The following is a 12544-nucleotide window of genomic DNA, read 5'->3' on the forward strand; positions in this document are numbered from 1 at the left end:
TAATAGTCTGACAAAAGTACCGTTTATTTAATCACACAGATAATGTAGACACAACGAGAGAATTCATCACTTCCTATACTTCTGAAAGTTTGTAACATTATTTTCAAAGTGTTTTTACATTTAAAAGAAAATCTGATATGTAACACCCAATAATACAAAGATACATTCAATACTCTTTAACAGTGGTGACTTAGAAAATAAGTTGCCCACTTTTACTTAGTGTTGATCGTCATACTTTTACAAAGCACCAGATTGTTCTTACAAACAAATTTAAGACTCGAGTCATCTGAAATATATTTTAAAGCAATGGGAACAAAACGTTACAAATATGCTATCTGCCGTAAAACATGCAAAGGTTTTGTAAACATTTTCAGGTGCCATGCAGGTTCAAAGGGAAAAGGTTAGGTGTTAGGCTGGATCAGAGTTGACAGGTGGAAGGTTTCTTTGCTTGAAGTACTGAACAACTTGCTGGGGTAGTTCTGCTAGGACAGATTTAGCCAGAGTTTCTTTAGGAGCCTGAATAACAGGGGAAAAGGAGAGAGTTGTATTGCTATTTCATAAATGGCTGAGTAAAACGAAATAATCTGTAAAGAAATCTACAACTTGCATTGTGACAAACATTAGCGTTCATTAAACATCTTTCGACATAAAAACAGCCCATTTGGTTTCGGATAGAGAGCATGACTACACCTCCATGGGTTTGCTGGAACATTAACTGCAAAACGGCACAACCCTGTCTCATAAAACAAATATGTTACGGAAACAGCAACTGAAGGAATCAACACTACTGGACCTGACCTGGGGTAGTGTCCAGAACAGACAGGAGTGGAGAACCTTCCTTGCTGCCCTACATGCCAGGAGGCATAATAGGCAGTAAGTAAGTATCAATATATTTAGCTTTTAAGTGAGGATCTGAAAGGAGAAATTACAGATTATAATATACCTGTATCTTCGACTGCACCAATCATCAACTACACACACTTTCTGCTCTAAATAACGTTTTATCAGTTTAACAAAAAAAGACCCAACGTGCTGGAGTTAGCAAACATCTTTTGTAAGAAGGGAACTGAATGTTATCAACAGGAGCTGACTGGCTGATGGACAAATCGAAAAGAGCGATGAAATGTGAATGGTGAGTCACAGTTGCCCAGTTTACTTGGACGTTTTGAGTTGAGCAATAAGTTACAAAGTGAATGGGTCAAATGAGCAGTTGAAATAAATGCTGGGTGGCTACTGTGGGGAACCCCAGTTTGGATCCAAGGTGCACAAAACAGATTATTTTGTAATGCCCGAGTAGCTACGCACTACTGTGCAGGAGGCAGAGATTCTGAATTTTGGAACATGGGAACTACACAGACAACGAAATGCAAAACATGGGAACTCTTCTGGGGCAGAGATAACATGTACAAGTGGGACGGGTTGCACCTTAAAGAGGGGAACTAATATTTTGGTGGGCAGGTTTGTTTGTGTGACTTGGAAGGTTTAAACAGGAAACATTGAGCAGACGAGTGGCTTAATCTTTTAAATTATAATTTTGCTTTTGACAACATTTCCAGATTAATATCATGAAAAGACAGTGATCTGCAGCTCAGCTACTGACATTAGGGTGATCTCTGTTCTGGACTGCAGTTGCTGTGATTGGGTTAGTTTCATTCTGGTAGCAGGTCTATTGGAGGGTAGGTGCAGCATTGCTGTGGAAAAGATGTAACAGTGTGTTGGGGCAATGAAGCAGCCTCTTTGCCACCAGTCCACACTGTGACTAGCCCTATTGTGGACCTGTTGACTCGGATCACAGCTTGCATGCTATCATGAAACAAGGACAAGAGGCGGTCAATATATTATCAAATTAGCTCAGCAAAGCCTCTGTCATAAAGACTCCTCTAGTGTAGCCATCACCTTGTTCTTTGAAAAGATACCAAGTACTGGAGGAACTCAATGAGTCAGGCAGTATCTCTGGAGAGCATGAATAGGCGATGTTTCGATTTGGGACCCATCTTGATCCTGAACTGAGACATTGTCTATTCATGTCCTCCAGAACATGTCTGACCCACTGAGTTACTCCAGCATTTTGTGGGTTTTTTTTGTAAACCAGCAGCTGCACCAAAGATTCCCCTCACCACAAGCTTACACTGCAATTGCTGGAAGCCACAAGATGGCTGCTATTCACCACTGTACACCAGACAACAGACCAGGCATTATCACAGTTTGTTTTACCATCGCCCCATCCGTGAATCACCCAAATTAGGCCAAACTACCTTTTGGCACAAAGAATGGGAGAAGCTACACAACAAATGGTCCGAGGTTGAGGAGTTGCTATCTGCCAAGCAGGGGGAAGCCCGAAGAGATTGGTAGACAAATGCTATCATCAAATCAAGGGGCTTCTGCCTAACTAACTAACAGGCTTGGCACATACGCTGTAAGATTTCATATTTCCACAAAACATTCAACCCATCGAGTCTATGCTAGCTCATAAAACAATTGCATTGCCATCATCTATTTCTTCCCCTCCCCAACATTTGCATAAATTCTGCCACCCTCCTACACACGTGATAATTTACAGTGGGCCAATTAACTTCTCAGCTCGCGTCTTTGGGGAAACAGGAGAAAACGGGAACATCTGGGAGAAACCCGCAAGGTCAAAGTGAAAAGGATGGAAAAGTGTAAACTCCACACGGTGCCTGACGTCAGGATCAAACCTGGGTCATCAGAGTTGTGAGGCTGCAACACTACAAGCTGACAGAGACACTGGTCCGTACACAATACTGGGAACACATGACACTGGCTGCAGAACTCATAAACTAGAATGATTCATTTCATTGCTGTAAAAATATTTATTCCAGCACCAAGATTACCTGAGCTGAAAACAAAGACGTCTAATTGACCGACAGAGTCAAGGTGAGCCTGCAGGCAATCAAAGAGTTAATCGTTCATATTGAAAATGTTACATGAACATCAAAATGATCAATGTTATGCAGTGCTGGAATTGAGGGCATTGGTGGCAGTGGATTTGCAGCTTAATATTGCTTCTGCTGACAGACAAGATAATCCTCCCTGAAGGTGCTGAGGAGGGGGGGTCAAGTGGGTGCCGTGTTTATGCAGCAGGCATTCAGTGGCTGCAACAAGTGAAGATTTTTATACTGAAGAATGCACATTTTCACACTGCCATTCTTTGCCAAATCAGACAATGAAATGAAAATTTTCACGCTGCAATTAACTGTAAGATCAGAGAACGACAAAGCTTGCTTCTAATGTGCCTGAGCAAGCCACAGCTTTGGATTTTGGTCCATGGAAGCAAGATATCAAAAAAAGCCACCTGCAGACGTTCATGCTGAAACACCTCCCCCTTTGCTCATGGCTACAGGATTAAATGCTACCAGCAGCGCTTCTCTGTAAAAAGATTTGATTGCTCTGCTAAGATTTCACTCATGTTCGGCACAGATGAATAATTTGTGACGGTGATTGGAGACAGCAAATCTATTGCTCTCCTAGTCATAATCTTCCACTATGCAGCACTTGAGTAGGTTGGAAATGTAGAAACTAATGGAATTAGGAGGGATTCTTCGAAGGAAAATGTCCTGTGTTACTGAGGATGGTTGCTAGTGTCTTTTTGTCACTGCCAATTGCCTCTCACTCTTTGAACCAAGCTCTAACTACAGTGCTCGGAATCAAAGTGAGATTTTAAAATGTAGGAGAATAATTCAGCAAACTATGCAAGGATGTTGAGAGGGTGGCTGTGTTAGAATGATTTATGTGGTTAGATTCTTGGCTTCCAGAACAAATGAACATTAGTTTTGATCAATGTCACGTGCCATTGTCCTATATGTCTCCACCACATCAACAGCTAGGGAGGGCCTTATCTATTCTGATAGTTGAAACCTCCTGTTTGGTGTTCTCGCATAATATTCTGAGGGTGAGATCTCCGGCAAGGACAGGGCTGTGGATGCCTGAGATAACTGTGGCCACGGGAAGAAGCTGTACCCGATGATTCGCTGGCTATGTCTTTATAGATAGACATTGAGGAGCTGCTGGATGCCAGTGGGGAGACAATGGAGAAGGATAGAGGCCAAGAAAGATACGAGGATAGACACTGAAATGCTGGAGTAACTCAGCGGGACAGGCAGCATCTCTGGCTGAAAAGGAATTCTCTCCAGAGCTACTGCCTGTCCCGCTGAGTGGTATATTTATTCTTTCAGAAGGCTCTCTATCTCCCTCTCTCCCTTTCAAATATTTATCTTGCTCCACTTTAAATATTTCTAATGATCTGATTTCTACCATCCTCGGCGACAGTTTGCGACGCTCACTGCCCTCTGAGAGAAGGGAAGACATTTCTGCTCTTTCAGCATCAGCATTGTAGGGCAGAGCACCAGACCTCCGAGACAGGGACTCTGTTCTGAGCTCCATCAGGACAGCATCCCCGCTTGTCCCCACGGCTCATGACTGGTCAAAGCGGAGGAATAACATTGAGGGAAGTCACTGAAAACCTCGAGACCATGCACCAGGAGCACTGGAATGATGGAAGAAGCATGCCCCATAAATGACCCCACCTGCCTGCCCTGGCCAACAACATGTAATAACTGGGACAATTCAGGACAGTGAAGACTCTCAAAAATTGCTCTTCTTGTGCATGTTTGAATGAGGATTTAACACACAGATTATCAATCATCGTAATGAGAATACACGGCAGATTGGACACGTTTAACAGCAAATTGTGCCAGCTATTGTAATCTCAATGGAACTGTCACATAAATATGAAGAGGGCAATTTGGACTTTAAATGCAACTCACTGAACAGGGAGGGAGGCACACAGACTGGCCCATGCTCTAAACTGGACAGAAAGCATCGCTGGTGAGAGCATCATTGACACGAGTGCTTTAAAACATCATTCAAAGAGTAGCACTGCACAGAAGAGGCGAGGCAGTCACAATCATGGGAAATGAAAGCACTTCATTTGTGCCACGTGATATATTCTGAAACTTGTCACATAACATCACTAGTGTAAAGGTGCATTGCCATGAGTTATCATACAGTTTGAGACTATTCAAATTACCATAATTTATACTGACTGGCCTATAATAGACATCCAACAATTAAATTGACATTTACTATGCTGAGAACAGGGATTTGGACAACATGCTATCAGACGTTACAGGAAATGACTCATTATTATACAGATATCTTTGAATAAATCTGAAAAGGAACATGACTTTAATAATGCAAGTATGATGGCAATATTTTACGTAGTATTTGGTTATTTACTGTGTACATAACACTAGGAGATAATAACCAACCTAATTTGTCTTACATTAAGAGTTTTAGCATCAGAATGTTCTTCCCGTAATGTCACAGTTTCTGGCAGGGACACAACCTGTCACTACTGCTTTCTCAGTCCCACCTGTTAGCTCTATGATAGGTGGCACATTGAATGGTAACCTGTGCACTGAAAAAAAGAGTGGAAGACTGTGAGAGTGTGGCCTAAACGCAAATGCAGTTTGACCTGTGCATTGGTGTAAAGTGGCCGGGGCCCAATTGTTGCGAGACTCCACTGCAGTATGACCTGTACACTTGTGCAGCGTAATTCAGGCATCAGTGCAGCCTGACCTGCACTCTAGTGCAATATGGCCCATGCATTGGTGTAGAGTGACATGTTTAATGAAGCAGTATAATCCATATAGCAGTGCTAGATGATCAATGCACATATATATTGTGACTTGCATACTCATTTAGCATGAACTGCACCAGACACAGTATCATCTCCATAATAGCACTATTTAATCTATGCACTGGTATGCGGATGGCTGACAACCTAGTGCCGTGCAACACACTCACACATGCACTCGTGCAGTAAGCCTTGTCCACACGGACAGTATAAATATGTGTGTTAGGCTGGTGGCGATGCAGAATGGCTCAGGATGAGTTGTGTACTAGCGCTGAGAGATAAGGGAAAAATCGGGAAAACCATCCCAAGGGAAGTTAAGAGAAAAGAAACAATTGGAATAACATATGACTGTGCTTGATAAGTTAAAAAAAATTGAAACAGAGTCCCTCTGTTAGCAGGTGTGACTGAGATTGTTGGATGTATTTCATAGTTACATGAAAAAGCAAGATGGAACGTTCGTGCAGTTTCTGCTTCACTTCTGCTTCAGGTATTATAATATATAGACTTACATTGCGGAAATCCCGGAATGGTACAAACTGTACGATGTCTCGCGTGGCTTCTTCCCCAGTGTAAGATCTTAGAATGCGATTGTCACCATCCAGGAACTCCATGGCAGCGAAGTCGGCATTCCCAACCCCGACAATGATGATGGACATGGGGAGATTGGCGGCCTGCACCACGGCATGCCTGGTCTCATCCATGTCGCTGATGACGCCGTCTGTTATAATCAGCAGGATGAAGTATTGCTGTGAATCAACACAGAAAATAAGACTCCCTCAGTGTTGGTCTATAGAAGTATCAATAACTAGATATAAAATTGTACATAAGGTCATATGTGATAGGAGTAGAATTAGGCCATTCGGCCCATCAAGTCTACTCCGCCATTCAATTATGGCTGATCTATCTCTCCCTCCTAACCCTATTATCCTGCCTTCTCCTCATAACCTCTGACACCTGTACTAATCAAGAATTAGAGGGGAAAATCTCCATGGATCAGATGTTTAGTCAACAGTTTGGGATCCGCTTTGGGGTCAAACGTAGACCCATGTATTTTTAAGTCACTAATCATTTAAATTCTATTTAGTTTTGTGCGTATTTTAATTAAATGAAAAAATTGGTTGTCCCAGGTATCCATCTACAAAGTTGGTAAACAAACGTACAAGACATGCAAAACTCAGAGAACTCTTGAAGAACATCCAAAGCTCATTTTCATTAAATAACGTGAGAAGGATAATTGTAACGGAGAAATAAGGGTTAAATAATCTGATGCAATTTCTTGCTCTAACAGAAACCACATATACATATATTTATTTTTGTGTACATGCCAAAAAGTCAGTTCCTGTACATTACTTTGAGAGAATTTGATAGAACAAGTCAAGAATTTATTGTCATGTGTCCCAGATAGGACAATGAAATTCTTGCTTGCTGCAGCACAACAGAGTATTGTAGTCATAAATACAGAACAGTTCAGTGTGTCTATATACCATAGGCCATATATATATATACACATAAATAAACAGATAAAGTGCAATAGGCTGTTATAGTTCAGAGTTTGTTTGAAGTTGTGTTTAATAGTCTGATGGCTGTGGGGAAGTGGCTGTTCCTGAACCTGGATGTTGCAGATTCATGTCCATCAATTGGACATGAGAAACAAATCAATGACAAGTATCAACCACATTAAAAGCTTTGGAGAAATGTTAAGGGTCCTTAATTGTGAAAGAAATCTTAACTTGTCATCCAGACAGGTTTGTAACGAGGTTAGACACAAAAAGCTGGAGTAACTCAGTGGGACAGGCAGCATCTCTGGAGAGAAGACTTGGGTAACGTTTCGGGTCGAGACCCTACCTCAGACTGAGAGCATTTTGTGCCTGTATTTGGTGTAATCCTCTATCGACAGTCCCTTCTTGCACATTGAAAGCTTCACCTGAAATACAATGCATCTCAGTAGTGCTATTGGACCAGCGTAGCACGCTGAGCTGCCTGGGAGTTGGTAGGACAGGTGATCTAAAACTCGGTCAATAAGGAACGATTTGAGTAAATGAAGAAAAATGAGAAAAAACGAACAAATAAATTATGGATTTTTAAGTGTTTATCACAGCCCCAGGACATGCCATAGCACCGTTCATAACAAAGCGTGTGGGAAATGGAAGCAAAGAATGCTAGAAATGCTCACGTCCCGCAGCATCGGGAGAAAGAGAAACAGGACTAATGCATAAACCAAGTGCAGGAGGAACTCAGCAGGTCAGACAGGATCTCAGGAGGGAATGGTCAGATGACACTTCAGTTCTGGGCTCTTTTTCAGATGCTGAAGGTCTTAAGAAGGTTCCTGACTCAAAATGTTGTCTGTCCATTTCCCTCCACTGATGTTGCCTGACCCCCTGAGTTCCTGCTGCACTTTGCTTTCAATAGAATTAATGTTTCAGACTTCAGACTTCCAGCATCCGCAGACATTTCATTTTGGAAGCAGAGTTATGTAGCAGGGGTGCTTATGATGGGATTTCCAACGCAAAAGGTTTGAAACCGCAGGTACCAATAGTGAGACAAAGGAACTCAAGGGTTCAGAAGCGTACACAAGCACTTACTGCTATAAATAATACAGTATATGGTCTTTTGAGACCGTATACATTTTCACATTATTAGAATCTGGAATTCACTGAGTTGGAGTACTGGGAAAACAAAAATTGCTGAAAATCTCCCACCATAAGTTCCAAGTATGTTATTTATGTGATATGGCAAATTCTAAAGCAAAATTCCACATATTAAATATTAAGTGCACCAGCAATATCTGGGATTATTAAGTATTCCAGTCAACTTGTCACAGAGGAGTAATCCTTTTGAACTGCATTGCTATTAATTGCTTCAATATTGAAATCTGCTATACTGTACATTATGCCTGACATGGTACTTTGGTAGAAGAGTACTGTAATAATACCTCTTCCCTTGTCCTGCATCAAGCCACCAGCGATCTGTTAGATCATGTTCTGAACTACTTGTATTCAGAGTGACCAGAGATTTCTTTAGTAAAATATCTTCTTCTTCTTCACTATTTCACTCTTTTTCACACAGAGAGTGGTGAGTCTGTGGAATTCTCTGCCTCAGAGGGCAGTGGAGGCAGGTTCTCTGGATACTTTCAAGAGAGAGCTAGATAGGGCTCTTAAAGATTGCGGAGTCAGGGGATACGGGGAGAAGGCAGGAACGGGGTACTGATTGTGGATAATCAGCCATGATCACACTGAATGGCGGTGCTGGCTCGAAGGGCCGAGTGGCCTATTTCTGCACCTATTGTCTATTAGCTTAAACAGTACCGCAGTATCAATTAAATGATCAGAGGGACAGATAGGATAGAATGCAGGAAAACCTTCTCCAAATCAGAGATAGGCAAAACATGAGGACATAGATTTAGGGTGAGAGGGAAGAGATTACGATGGGATATAAGGGGCACTTTTCTCACCAAGAGAGTTGGGTCGCTAACTGCATTTAGGATTTCGGATTTCCAACATGGGCTCCACTCTTCCTTGGTCATCGGTTGCCAGCCCTGAGTTGTTCTGGCCTCTTCCTACATTTTAGTCTCACCTCCCCCATCCGACCCCACCCTTCCACCTCTACTCTGTCTGAGGAACACTGAAGAAGGGTCTTGACACAAGAACCAAAACTTCTCTCCAGAGATGCTGCCAGTCCCACTTAGTTACTCCAGCTTTTAGTGTCTATCTTCACCTCTACTTTCAGTCTGATGAAGGGCCCCTGACCCGTCACGTCACCCATGCTTTTTCTCCAGAGATGCTGCCTGACCCGCTGAGTTACCCCAGCATTTTGTGTCTATCTTTCCCAAAGTCAAGTCCCACCAGTGTAAATTAGCTGTGCTGTGCCTATGCCCCACCACCACCATCACCACCACACACTGCAGCCCACCATGGCCGCTGGAATTACACTGAGGTAACTCCATGAGGGTGAATAAGATGGAGAGACTAAATTTGCGGCACTACTTTGAAAAGCTGCAGTTGTAGAGTAAGGAGGCATGGAATCTGATTGCTAAATGTTCCTATTCCAGAATGTTATTTAAGTGAACGATTGTTGCTCCGGGCTGCCTTCTGGCAAGGCAGTGTACTCTTCTGGGGTCGATTCAGTGAAGAACAGACTGTTGTTTCTGAATGGACTATTTAATAGTTTGTACATCCTTTTCGCATATTGTGCGACCAAGTGGCACACTGAGCCTCTGGACTATTTACGCAGCAGTTATTTTAAACAGGAAAGGTTTAAGGAGCACATAAAACATCATAATTGTGGACAATCAGGACTGCAGAGTGAGGGAAGCTGTTGTTAGATAGTACTGCGGTTCACTGCCATGATGGCAAGGAGCCAAAGTCAATTAACATTTGAACACAGGCATTCATTCCACCTGGATTTTATTTGCACAGATTGGGAAGTGCTGAGTCCAAGTCCACGGACAGGCTGCTACCACATGAAATTAAAGGCTCGGACATAACTGCCAAAGATATGTTAAGTGACCATTGCAAAAATATGCCTTAGAAAGGAGATACCGCAAACTGACACATCCATCCACTCTTGCAGTTGTCTTCCTTTGATGGATTTGGTGAGGTTGTATTTACTGGACATAGATAGAAAACGATAGAATTTCTCCAACTCAGACTCATCAGCTGATAGCTGCATTTTTAACAGGAGCATATGTAGTTGAGGTCAGCAATGAAGTATTTGCCCTGCCGTTACTAGACTACTGCTGTTCATTCGTACACCTTTAGTTGCAATACTGCAAACAAAGTAATTTTGGTGCAGTCATGCATCTCATTTTATGTAGTGCAGCCACCATGTGCTGGCCATAGAAAGGATGGAGACACAACACTGGTCACTGAGATGAACATAAATATCCTATGACATTGCCAATGTACTGGCTAATTTATATCCCTTAGTCATTATTTAGCTTTGTTTTGTTTATTATTGTCCTATTTGTGGGTCCTTGGCTACTGCCTTTTTTACATCATAACTGTCTGATTTTAAGTTTATACTTGACTGAAATTAGTTTTGGGGTCTCCTGTGTCAGTGAGAGACATCATATAGTTGAAAGTATTTTTTTTTAATTGCAGTAGCTAGTGCTTCCACACTGCAAAGTGCCCATAATTCAGCATTAATTGGTTGGAACAGTTCATTCATAAAGGTTCATCTGTCTTCTAAGTCAACTTGACTCCAAATGAAATATGCAGAGTTGAATATGTCTTGTTCTGACTCCTTCTGAAACAAACATCATCTGCCCATTGGTCGGGTAAGTGATACTGAGTAACACACGAAGGTCATATGAATCAATGAAATTGACATAGAATTTGATGCCTTGAATAAATGTAATTAAAGGAGAAAATCAAATGATGATTACAGAGTCATTAAGCACAACTATGGTCATGTTTGCGTCAGGGTTGTGAGTGTGCACCTCACCATTCATTGGCAAATGGATTATTTTGTACAAAACTCCAAACATAATGTTCTAATGGAGCCTTGCTGTGGTATCAGTGTTCCATACAGCTTTAATTAAACCCTGGACAACACTAGGCATTATACTCATCTTTGAATTCAATCTTCACACAAGTGTTACAGTTTCCTCTGGTTTCATTCACAGATGCTACCTGACCCAGTGAGCTACTCCAGCACCCTGTGTCTTACTTAACATGCCAGCATCTGCAGCTGGTCTCCATCCTACACTTTCCTTGTTAGTCTTTAGGATTGTCCTACAGAAAAGAAAGGCTGGGAAATATGGCCATGCTCATGTTAACTCACCTGTCCTTCCCTCAGTGAAATTGGACAAAGTGTACATTACTAAGATTTTCAGTGAAGATTGGTGGACAGATCAGCAGAGCCAGTGCCATCTGTGAACAAATACTCTATTCATACTTCCATTCACACCTTTAATGACACTAGAGTCCACCTGGCATCTTATTCTATATATATGTTTAATCTGATGTTTAACCTCTCGAATATCATGCACTGTTGTTTATCGATTTAGAAGGAACTGCAGATGCTGGACTACAATAAACGCACAAAGATCTGAAGTAACTCAGTGGGTAAAGCAGCATCTCTAAAGGACAAGGATAGGTAACATTGAAACAGATAAGATTGTTAAGCGTTTGGGCACGCTAGAGGCAGGAAACATGTTCCCGATGTTGGGGGAGTTCAGAACCAGGGGCCACAGTTTACGAATAAGGGGTAAGCCATTTAGAACAGAGACGTGAAAACACTTTTTCTCACAGAGAGTTGTGAGTCTGTGGAATTCTCTGCCTCAGAGGGCAGTGGAGGCCGGTTCTCGGGATACTTTCAAGAGAGAGCTAGATAGAGCTCTTAAAGATAGCGGAGTCAGAGGATATGGGGAGAAGGCAGGAACGGGGAACTGATTGGGGGTGATCAGCCACGATCACACTGAATGGTGGTGCTGGCTCGAAGGGCCGAATGGCCTACTCCTGCACCTTTTGTCTATTGTCTATTGTAACATTTTGGGTCAGGATGCTTCTTCAGACTGGGGTGTGGGGGAGGGGGGGAGAGGGTGAAAAGAGGTGTGGCCAGGACATAGCTTGGCAAGCGATTGGTAGATACTGGTGAGTTTTCCCACACACACACCCAGGTACTCTCCCCTGCAACTATTGGATATGTAACAGCTGTCCCTATATCTCCTTCCTCACATCCATCCAGGGACCCAAGCAGTTTTCCCAGGCGAGACAGAAGTTCACATGAACCTCCTCTAACCTCATCTACTGCATTTGGAGTTCCTGATGTGGCCTCCTCTACATCAGCGAAATCAAGCATCGACTAGGTGTCAGTTTCACTGAACATGCGATCGGGCAACTTAGACCTGCTGATTACTCCAGCACTTTTTTTGCTCAAGATTCCAGC

The 12544-nt window shown here is 42.4% G+C and overlaps 1 protein-coding gene across 7 annotated transcripts in view; it reads right to left on the reverse strand.

Moving 5' to 3' along the window:
* Nucleotides 1-8: 8 nt before the first annotated feature.
* Nucleotides 9-12544, reverse strand: part of cpne2 (copine II) — a 149988-nt gene continuing 137452 nt past the window's right edge. For all 7 annotated transcript variants that reach the window (XM_055648552.1, XM_055648554.1, XM_055648550.1 and 4 more), the window contains exons 15-16: nucleotides 6166-6402; nucleotides 9-516 (exon numbers count right to left, since the gene is read on the reverse strand). In XM_055648552.1, coding sequence (XP_055504527.1) covers nucleotides 409-516; nucleotides 6166-6402 — 345 coding nt within the window. In that variant the 3' untranslated portion in view covers nucleotides 9-408. The remainder of the gene's footprint in view (nucleotides 517-6165; nucleotides 6403-12544) is intronic.

Source organism: Leucoraja erinacea, chromosome 17, assembly GCF_028641065.1.
Source record: "Leucoraja erinacea ecotype New England chromosome 17, Leri_hhj_1, whole genome shotgun sequence".
NCBI classification, from domain to species: Eukaryota; Metazoa; Chordata; class Chondrichthyes; order Rajiformes; family Rajidae; genus Leucoraja; species Leucoraja erinaceus.